Raw genomic sequence first — 11,410 nt, forward strand, 5'->3', positions numbered from 1 at the left:
GTTGAATCACTTCAAGATGGATTAAACAGAACAAACTGATGCTAGTAGCTTTGGCATATCTAAGAAAAATTAGCAACCTAAGATGCTGTTGAAACAGAAAGAAAACAGGGAAAAAATTCGAAGCAAAATCTCGCCAATCATAAAAGAAGAAGTTTTACCAGTTGTTGTGCAACAAGGAAAAAACTAGAGGTTTTTCGAAGCAAATGGCGTAAATAAGATGACGAGCAGTTCATATGCATATTTGATCTGGAGATCTTATTAAAACTCGAGATTGTGTAACACGAAATCAAGAAATCGTAGGATATTCCTTGCTATTCCTGCAACTAAATAACAAGATGGTACTATTTGAGGAAGATCTTAACTTGTTTCTAGGGCACACTTATCCGAAACGGCATTAAAATGTCCAGAAGATATATCTACAGTTCAGGAGCTTCAGTAAGGGGGTCTCTGCAAATCTAGTCATAAAAGAACAGATAAAAAATTAGACAATTTAATGAACAGCTAATAAATTTATGATTTCTATAGATTAGTAATAATAATCGCGATGTTTAATTCTCATATACAAGGCTTCTAAGTTCTTCTTGCTTACTGTTATGCTTGTTTCATAAATTATTCATAAGATGAAGGGCTACCTCTGCATTCAATAGGAAAATTATCCAACCAAGAATCATCTAAAATTAGCGATGAAGATTCTAATTCTGAGGGCCATTCACAACTTACATCGATTTCATCGTATACAACTGGTTTACATTTGCCTGCTCTATTTTGACCGATCGCCTGTAACCGGAGATTGCAATGCACATAAAGTAAATCGGTTAGCTTTTCCAGTTCCATCCTACTATGTTTCTTCGTAATTACGTTGTCGAAGGTTTCCCAGTTCCATTTGAACCAATATGAACTACATGGTTGACTAAGAATACGCATCGCTGCCCTCTGTAAAATGGGAATTTCATAACCATATGCAGCCCACCAGTCACCTGTGAATTCACCAAAGAGATGTCAGATTGTCTCTCATTATATTTATTGCTTCAAAATCTCAGATATAAGAATTACACATATATTTAACCATGCATAATAATTTATTTACATTATGTCTTATTTCCCTACAAAATGTGAATTTTCATACATGGTCTACAAAGAATTACTTTCTTTATCACCTTGTGCTCTACAAGGATTTACTTTCTTTCTCACGTTGTAACTACAGTAAGGGATGTTTGGGTTGATGAAATTCTGATTCGACTGTAAATCAAGTTTGTTAAAACTATAGACATTAGTTTCGCCATCTATTATGAAGACACTAAGAAAATCCAGTAGGTGGATCCGTGGATAAGCTTAAATTTTCGAAAATAAATTCCCTTTTAAATGGCCAGAAGTCATCTTTCATAGAAAGACCCAAACTCTAGCTTACGACTAAATAGTGAATCTCTTCGTTATTATACTAGTTGATGACAAGACCGATAATTTTACTCTCATCAAAGTTGATTTTGAACCGAACTACAATTACATCAATCCAAACACCCACTAAAGGTAAAATGCAACAATCGGCACTGTACTATCGCGAAACAGTGACTTATCCTTGAACATTTCTCTTAAAAATATTATTCCCTGATCTTTCTGATATACTGCAATTTCATCCCCGGCAATCAAAGAAAATCCGATGCTAGTTACATCTATGCAACTTTCTTCCACAACATGACCTACCAAATCTTATTATGAACAAGGATTTAAGTGCTCATCGACACAGGCCGCATCCACCGTGCATTATCGTATCAACAAGATATCGACACAATATAACCTCCTTGCCAATGGCATAGCTCAAAACCTCTTTTCTATAAGTTAACAAGTCATTTTCTTAATAAAGTTCAAAAGATTTGATAAAGATACATAATAAACAATTAGTACATTTTGTTACTGGCACACATTTTTTTTTATGACCGGCACGCATTTGCACTACTCGGCATGCACCGTGTCGTACTATGTCAGCAAGTATTCAGTACGATCCCATGCCACGGCACTTAAATTCTTGATTCTGATTTAATGAAAAAGAAACACTTCACAGAAGGCTTGAATGCTTCTTTCATATGGAAGATTAGCATGCTTAACATGTGACTTGACAGACATTAGAGTTTTTTTTTCAAGGTCAGGGATGGAAAAAGCAATATCAGAGAAAGTAACACAAACAAAAATGATTTCAGGTCAAAAGTTCAGGTACTGAATTGATATCAGGATGGTACAGGGATTATCCATACATTTTATCCTCAAGGTAGAAACCGACTCCCACTAAAATCTGATGAGCATGAAGTTTAACAAAAGTGCGTCTTGTAAGAAGCTGCACTTTCAGATTTGACAAGGGGTATCTATGAAAATAGAGATATTTTGCAGTGATCAAAAAGTGCGTCGAAGCCCCAAAATGCAAGAAAGAACTTAGTGATTACAGAGCAACATAATTTGCTTCAGCAAAAAAAAAATAAATTCAGCGCTCATACCAGGTGCATTCAGTCTCCTTCCCAAAATAGCGAACTCACTCCTTAAGGCGCCTTGTGCATTTAAATACAGAGGCTGTTCCTTCGTAAGTTCAATCTTATCTTTCTCCTCGGGAAACATTTTCCACATAGCTGCATGAAAGCTATTTCTCATGTTCGCATCGAACTTAAAATCCGGACTATAGAAGATCGAAGGGTTGAGGAAAGCTGCAGCTGCATGTAGATGATGAAACGGCGAACTCCATCTACCATCAATGATATCTAAGATTGGAATACATTTCTCTTCACACCCTTTATAAAGTAACTTAATTGCCACTTTCGCCCTTTCTATGCCCTCATATATGTATCCCATTGCAGGCATATCGCCATCCACCACTCTCAAAATTTTCAGAAGCGGCTCAGAAACCCTAACAGCTTCATGTGCCGATTTCCAAAACCTCTCTGAAAATAACAATGACTTAATTTCTTGGGCCTCGGGTCTTCGGCTGTACGTAGATGACAACCAATCAGCATGAGAGAACATGTGCTTCAAATTACCTTCTTGTAAGACAATGGACCTTAGGGTAAGGAAGTGTGTCAAAAATCTGGCCATTTTAGTCCGAATAAGTTCGCTTCGTCCAGCAAACTTCCTCATCATGTTTGATATCCACGGGTGGCTGTAGATATACCTAGCAATTGTATTAGACTCTTCAAGGACTAAGTTCGCCCACTCCAACTTACTAATATCCTCTAATATCTTCTCTACCATATATGAAGCACATGGAGACCAAAATAAAGAGGGGTACTTCTTTAAAAGCAGAGTTCCGACACAAGCATTACTCATTCTGCAATCTGTAATGATTTGAACAACATTTTCTGCCCCAACTTCGAGTATAATGGAATCGAGCAGCTCATATAGATAACAAGCATCATCTGCATGGGATGACACATCAACTAGCTTTAAAAAATGTGTCCCTCTAGGCGACGCAACTGAGAAAACTAAAAGTGACTTTGATCTCCCATCCGACCAACTATCAGTCAAAATGGTACACCCTGTCCCTTTCCAATCTTCTCTAAGCTTTCGATAATTATCATTGACTTCCCCTTTGACTTTTTCCAAAAGGGTCGATCTCAACACTTCGAAACTTGGTGCTTTATAGCCGGGCCCACATTCAGCAATCGCATCGACCATGGCTTGGTAATGGCTAGATTTAGAAGCGGCAAAAGAAATGGAATTGTGAAAGAAGAAAAGAGCGATTTTTTTATCGGCATCATTATGCTTCTGCTTTTGGGCGTCATCTACAGATGGTTGCGCGCTTGGTGAAGGGCGGGGTAGAAGCAAAGAAGGGCAAGTGCTTCCATGTTGTCCACTGGACCCTGCATTGTTATTATCATTGTTAAAACCACTGCTGGCTGAGGAGCTATTCTGGGGGCCATTAAGCACCTGATCGATTTTTGTCTTCTTGAGAGCTTTCTGCTTTTTGGGAGTGCTTAAGATGCTGAAGATTAAATCTCTTACATCCTCTGGAACTTCGGGGCAAGGCACTATGTCTTTGTTCTTGATCTGAGCCAGATGGAATTTCATCCTATATACCCCTCCACTAAACTCGCGATTACAATAATTACATCTAACTTTCTGTCTGGTGGCATCAACCAAGACACAGTGTTCCCAGCAAGCATCTCGTCCTCTCACCATTCTCCTGCATTTTCATCGAATTAGATGCAGTGATTTGGGAAACCCAAAACCCACAAATTTCGAAAGATCAGCAAGCCTGAGAAAAATTTCTAAATAGTATTAAAATAATGAGAGACCTTCATGCTGGAATATGCAGAATCTGGATTTTGAAAATATATATACGAAAAAATGTAAATATTTCAGTTAAACGTAAAATACTGAAATAGATTTAAGGGCAAGGAAAGTTAGCCTACTATTCTAAGCAATTTCGTAAGAAGGTAAACCAAATCAATAGTATAAAGATGATAATCCTATTTTGTCATAAAATGCAGTGCCATACTGGGAATACAAAAGTAAAATAGCACTCTGCCCCGAAAAATGGCAAACGAGAAAAGTAGTCACGTACGAAATGAACAAACTTCTAAAAGGGAATCTTCCCAAACCAATATGGGAACTAACTTTTAAAAGATAGCTTCAATAAGAACAGTATATACTCACTTTATTCCTGTCATTCAGTTCATGCCTCAAAGATGCTTTCCATTTTTTCAGCAAAATGAGTCCTTGGGCGGTAAGGATCTAGAAATCCGACAATTATCGAGATGCAAAAAAACAAAAGAATGAGAAAAAGAAAAAAAACAATGAAATGAAGATATGAAGAAATGAAAAATTAACAAGCGGAAGCCCCTCTTTCTTTTAGATCATGATAGTATCCAATTTGTAGACAGGATTCAGCAATAATCCAATAGGAAATAGCATTTACGATCAAAGTTAATAGATACTTGGATCTATATAAACAAGGAGAAAGAAAATAGAGCTTTTAGTGAGGCTGCTATGGGGGTTTGCCGTGCAGGATGAGAGCTATAAATGTTTCCAGCAGTAGAATCAGAAAAGGACTTTCTATATCCTCACAAATACCACCACGACCAGTTCAGAACAATAAATTGATACTAGAACACTTAAGAGGAGATAGCTCATCTTTAAGAGTGGTTATAAGGAGCGTTTAGAAAGAATCTACAGTACATAACGACAAAATGGAGCTCTAAAACTATTGATGTGGAAAATCTGTCCCCAAATAAGGACGCTGGTTGATTACCATCCATCGTTTTGGAAAAACCAGCACTCATCAACCTTTTTCTTGGCAAGGAAGCACAATGGCACAAAAGGCTTGCAGTTTAATTAGCATTGAACATTCTTAGTTGTCGCTTAAAACTTATCTCTTCGAAATAAATTTTCAGCCACATGAGATCTTTTCTCACACAGGTATTGCTTCTTTTTTTTTTTTGTCCTGTACTAGATCATGAAACCTTGGGCTACCGGCCTGATGCGAAGGTATATGAAATTTCCTACAGAGAAACCTTTGCACATCAAAACAGCAATTCACTACCTCACTGTTTAGAGCTTGAAGGGGATTCTAATATAAGTATCATATACTCTACGCAATTTAATAGACAAGAAATTAGGAAGCTAAATCCATGGGTGTTTTCCAAACACATACTCTAACTTCGTACAATTGACGCCTGTGTCCCTGTGTGAACCAAAGAAGTACAGTTTCACTCCAAAATCTTTTAGAATGAAGATCTACTAACAATCACAATATCATCCATCTAAGCGACAAAGTTATTTTAAACCACAACTTTTTTTCCACTGAGTTAGAACTTAGAAGTCTACATAGTTGTTTGTACATGTAAGAACTTTCCGTTATAAGGGACAATGAGAGATCTCTTACATGTACCGAAACTAACTGAAAATTTGGGTTTGAAACAAGAATAAAATACTACTATAAGAAGCAAAAGTCTAGAGATCCCCCAATAAGCAACAAACCTAGGTAGTTACTACGCATAGACTACTTCTTCCGCATAAAATCATAGCAAGGAACTTCAACATTTTCTCACCATTGTGGCCGCCACTCGAAGTACTCCCTCATTGAAACAGAGAAATTCTTTTCACAATAAATCCAGATTCTCTACTTAATTCAAAACTCTAACACTTCATAGCTCCCAGAGGACAAGGAATTAAGAGAAATAGCTACTGTTTTACGCATTTAAACCCTTCCCTATCCTCCTCCATCAACGATACCATTGCCTATCAACTTCTCACATATCACATAGCAATGTTCTACTAAATCAACAGTGTGTTTTGTTAACATAACAGATCTATATGTTTCCAGCAACATAGCACAAGAAACAGCTCCGATCAACTAAAAATTACAAAAAAAGAATCAAATACCGCCACCCTGCATGAAACAGTAGGAGAGTTTATGATCCGAGCATCAAAAAAATCGGGGATCCGACATTAATTGCTACACTAAACGCCAAAAAAACCATCAACAGAGAGAGATAGAGTGAGCGATGAAGAGCTAGGTTTCTGATGGATCCAAACGAGTTAGGGTTCTCGAGAGATCGCTCACCTCGGATCCGAGTACGAGGACGAGGACGAGGGGGAGGGAGAGGGGGTGGCGGAGCGAGCGACGATGGAAGGGGTGTACTGTAAGATTCGTGCCGTCAGATGATGGACAGTTGTGATGGTCCTTTTGTTTTTTTTTTGTTTTTTTTTTTGGATAAAATTGTATGGAGATCCCTGAACTTTAGCTACATCGGAAAAGGAGCCTAAACTTTTACCAAATAGTTCATAGGCCACACTCATCAATCAACCTTATAAATTATACAATTATTTTGAGGACACATCATGCACATAATTTTATAAGACTTTAAAGTGAAAAAATGTATTATTTCTCTTCTAATATTGATAATTAAGTATGAGAATTGAAGAATAAGGTGACCCTAGTTTCGATTTTTGTTAATTTTTTGTTAACTTAGAATATGAAAAATGAATTTTTTTTCTATTGTGAAGTTTTATTAGATTGTAATTTGTAACTTTAGTTGATTTGATGAGAGCGATTTATTAAGCTATTTGATAAAATTTAAGAAATCTAATTGCCAAATTTGAAAGTTTAAGTGACTAGTTGTAAAATTTAGGCGGTCTCTATAAATTGGGGATGTGAAAGTTTGGTTCTGAAACTTCAATTTATTATAATTTGTAACTCGAACTTTGGTTATCAAACTTTAATTTATGTATAATTTTTTATCCAAATTTTATAAATTATCACAAATAAATCTCACAAACCAATTACCTCCTGGACTTTACCACTAGAAAAGCAGCAAATTAGGTTGTAAAATTTTACTAAAATTTGTATATTTCATTGATAATGCGTGCGACCAAATGGACTTAATAGGTTATAAAATTTTACTAAAATTTGTATATTTCATTGATAATATGTTTCTAAACATTCACCGTCAGAGAGATTAAAACGAGCTTTTAAGCTCCAAAAGTAAAAGCTCTAATAGAGCTGAACGAGCCATCAATATAGTTCCATGTTCTCGCCGTTGTCGGTCCATTTATAAATTCATATTTTTCAAGCGAAATATAAGTTACTGCTAAAGATTCTTTTATGGTTACAAAAGGTGAAAAAGAAAAGGATAGTTCTGGAGACTACAGGCAATTTCAATCCTACACAAATGAAGCAAAAATACAAATAAAATCCAAAGGTGTAGTGGCCAAACACACCTAAAACTTCTGATCTAGGAAGCTTCTGGAGAACAATAATAACAAAAAAACAAGGTATTTTTTTGAATGGCTTCACTTAAATAGCATGTCAGGACCAAACTGACAAACTCATCTTCTTTTCCACAACTATCGTCCATGTACGATCCACGCTAGATCTAACCGGCCCTCTGTGCTTCACTGTACACGTTTTTGTTTCGGTACATGTTTTTGTTTCAGTAGTACGATCGACGTTAGGTCTAAGAAACCGACCGCCTGTTCTCGACGCCACATGTTTTTGTTCCAATTTGAATCTTTCAGCGGCAAGTTTCGGTCCAAGATCCTGTTACATCATGCAGACTGCAATGGCCACAAAAGAGTTTTTCATACACAAAATCCAAACATGTCCATCTCAATTTAACAAAACATAGAATTACTCCCAACCATCACAAAAAAGCAGAATGCTAAAGCAAGTATGATTCGAGTTATAGCGGAAGGACTCGGAATACTGCCCAGAATTTCACCATATCTTTAAGCTGAAGATAGCATGGGAACAACAAAATTACTCAGATGAAGAGAAAAAAGGCACTTTTATTCGAACTTAACGTATTTAACATCAAAAAATTACATTTCGTATCGACATGAAGAAAATGGAGATAAGACTCGGCGGATTCTTCTTTCCAGCTTCCAGATTTCTTCCGCATCGGCGTCCCTGCGTGATCGTTCGAATCAGGTTCGGTGCGTGCTATGCATCTGCCAGTGCTTGTACTGCATCACCGAGGAGAATTGAGCCGCAATGCTGCTTAAAGAGCGGAAATTGTGCGTGATCGCGCATGAAGTGTTTCTCATGTCAAAAAGTAAGTTTTACAGCTGCTCCATCAGCTGCATAATTTCACGGTACATGCCACTGCTTGAGCCCAATACTTGAGTCTTGCTTTAACCTCCTCAGGATGATCCCCTGCGATAAAAAACCCGAGAGGTTTCAGATGATGTTTTCTATTAAAGATATTGTGATTTTACCATACAATGAGAACAGATTCAAAGAGAAGCTCAGAATAATTACAGCTACTGTATGTGTTATTAAGTTGATCATACAATGGAGAAATATTCTCGAAGCAGTGGTTTCGGTTATTCACAGCTACTACAAGTGTTATGATTTGATCATACATTGGCCCAAAGTTGACAAAAACAATTAAGCAACAATTAGAGCTACAACAAGAAAGAGAAACTATGTGCGAATAAGGTAAGATCTTGTGTTAAATTATGTGAACCAATTTCATTTCTCTAAAAGTTTTACTCTAAAAGTTTAAGCCGTCAAAAACATAATATTTTCAAATATTTATAATCAACGTATTACCCTCCCGTTTCGGTTCGAGACACTTTGAAATACCCAGATTTGAATTAAATAGAAAAAAAATTAAATAAAGCTAAGAATTTTGCGGGACTCAAACTCAGGAACTATGCTACGATATCATGTTAAATTATGTGGAACAATCATATTTCACCCGTGTTAAATTATGTAAAATAATCAAATTTCGCTAGAAGCTTAAACTCTCCCATTGCGATCTGAGATCTCCCACAGGGATCTGAGATCCTTAATCAAATTCCCATTTTTGATTAGAAATGAACTATTCATCTCATAAAAATCCAAACTTTACCATCAATTGCTATTAGGAGAAGTACCAAAAAATAAAATAAAATAAAATAATCCACCAATTGATGGGGAAATTGGAAAAACAAGACAATACAACCCCATCAATCAGATCCAAACCACATGGATCCCAAAATTACCCAAAATTGCAACAAATTAACCAATCGAGCAACAAAGGAGAGGGATCTCACCAGGGCTAGAGATCCTCCAATTAGCGATCGGAGTCGACGACGACGCCGCCGCCGCAGGGGATGCGGCGCTCGGCTCGGCAACATCCCCCTCCGCCGATCGGCTCTGCTCGTCGAGGAAGCGCTGGCTCATGGAGTAGCAGAGCTCGAGGGCGGGTAGGGTACTACACAGCTCGGGGATCTCCTCGTAGCTGAACCCAAACCCTAGGTCGAGGCACCCCTTGAGCTCCTCGAGGTCGTCGTCGGTGAGGCTCTTCGTCCTCCCCACCTCCCCCTCCCCCGCTCCCCCCTCCGATCCGTTCTCCGACCCCTCCACGTAGCCCTCGAGCATCACCCCACCTCCGCCTCCGCCGCCTCCCCCGATCCTCCCCTTCCTCGGCCACGCCTCCTCCCACGCCCTCCCCCGCCACCCCATCTCCTCCTCCTCCTCCTCCTCCTCCTCCGCCCTCGCCCTCGCCCTCCTCTGCTTCGGCTTCTTCTTCGATCGCCTCTTCTCCATTGGGAAGGGGCTAGGGTTTCGTGTCGGGGACGACGCAAATGATTCGTCTTCCGAGGATGAGCTCCACATCCCTCTCTCTCTTCTTTCTCTCTCTCTCTATCTCTGGGCGTTTCCCACGGTGCGTGTTTTAAATAGGCGATCGTGGTTAACGCGTTGTATGTATATACGTATGTATGTATGGTGATGTATGATATGGGAATGTATGGGGGGATGTATGGGGATGGGTGAGGATGATTGTGGGGACATACGTGACGTGGACGGCATCTCGCGACACGTGGAGGGCTTTTAGTCGTTGCTCTCTTTTTCTTTTTCTTTCTTTGTTTTTTTTACTTTTTTTTAAGAGAGTGTGATGAAAATGACTTTGTGAATTGTGATTACCACATAGGATTAGAAAGGCAAGGAGCTCGGACTCTTTCCTTTTTTTTTATTCTTTTTTATTTTTTTATTTTAGCTCAGCTTAATTTGAGATTGTTTGTTTCGTGGAAGTATCAGCGATACATAGATCAAGTTGCTATTTTAATTTTTTTAATAAAAAAGCTTTGAACTTGAAGCATCAGATACCAATCATCAAGTTCTTATCCAATTATATGCTAAGCATGTTCAGTAAATTAATTTTTATATTTTTATGAGCGAGAAGAAAAATATAATGCATAAATTTCACAAAAACAGACGATGCATACACTAATTTCTATAAAAAAATAAATAAATAAATAAATAAAATTTTTTGTACGTAATTAATTTACAATTTAAAGTAGATGCGTCGTTGTTGGCTGAGTCAAAATAAATAAATTTAAAAATTAAATAATACAATTAATATTTTAAAAGGCTCAATAATTGACTCAAAATAATTTATAATTTATGTAAGTTTTATACATTTGCACATTTATTTTTTTTCAAAAGGTCAAAATCATGGTCTTTTACTAAATGCTAGTGTTTTTTCTCTTTATTTTAATTGATTTATGACTCTTCTTCTAAGTTACCACCACTCATTAGTTGACATGTTTTTTTTTTTTTTGGATCCACAAAATAATGTGGTTGAGCTGGCACCTGACCAAGTGCCACATCAGACTTATCAACACCACCAAAACCTGATAATTGCTTCTGAGAAAAGCTTGAGCTCACTGAACAAGCAATATATATGTAGGATTAATCACTCCATTGGTGTCCAACTTTTACCTAACTTCTTATTAACCAAATGTTCTTCTTTCTTTGTTTTTTTTAGAATCACATTCTCAATTGTTAGAATCTTGTTTATAACCATCTCGATACCGCACTCAATTATTACTATCATTTTTAGAGTATCTGATATTTTTGATGTTGAACAGAATTTAGAAAATTTCTAGATCAAAATTGATCAGTGATTGCCGGTTCATGACCAAAGTTTAGGGCCTGTTT

At 37.4% G+C, this 11,410-nt stretch overlaps 2 protein-coding genes across 11 annotated transcripts; both read right to left on the minus strand.

Annotated features, from left to right (window-relative positions):
- LOC109726710 lies at positions 495-6,652 on the minus strand. 10 transcript variants are annotated; one of them, XM_020256480.1, is made up of 4 exons: positions 6,545-6,646; positions 4,636-4,713; positions 2,487-4,162; positions 495-977 (listed from the first exon to the last, which is right to left on the minus strand). In XM_020256480.1, exons 2-4 carry the CDS (start codon positions 4,647-4,649, stop codon positions 610-612), a joined length of 2,058 nt encoding a protein of 685 aa, XP_020112069.1. In that variant the 5' UTR covers positions 4,650-4,713; positions 6,545-6,646; the 3' UTR covers positions 495-609. The 10 variants fall into 10 exon arrangements, with proteins under 10 accessions (XP_020112069.1, XP_020112070.1, XP_020112071.1 ...); XM_020256481.1 differs by lacking the exon at positions 6,545-6,646 and adding an exon at positions 6,364-6,538; XM_020256482.1 differs by lacking the exon at positions 6,545-6,646 and adding an exon at positions 6,030-6,048.
- Positions 8,240-10,138, minus strand: LOC109726134. The gene is made up of 2 exons (XM_020255570.1): positions 9,520-10,138; positions 8,240-8,635 (listed from the first exon to the last, which is right to left on the minus strand). Exons 1-2 carry the CDS (start codon positions 10,082-10,084, stop codon positions 8,556-8,558), a joined length of 645 nt encoding a protein of 214 aa, XP_020111159.1. The 5' UTR covers positions 10,085-10,138; the 3' UTR covers positions 8,240-8,555.

This window comes from Ananas comosus, linkage group 21 (genome assembly GCF_001540865.1).
Source record: "Ananas comosus cultivar F153 linkage group 21, ASM154086v1, whole genome shotgun sequence".
NCBI classification, from domain to species: Eukaryota; Viridiplantae; Streptophyta; class Magnoliopsida; order Poales; family Bromeliaceae; genus Ananas; species Ananas comosus.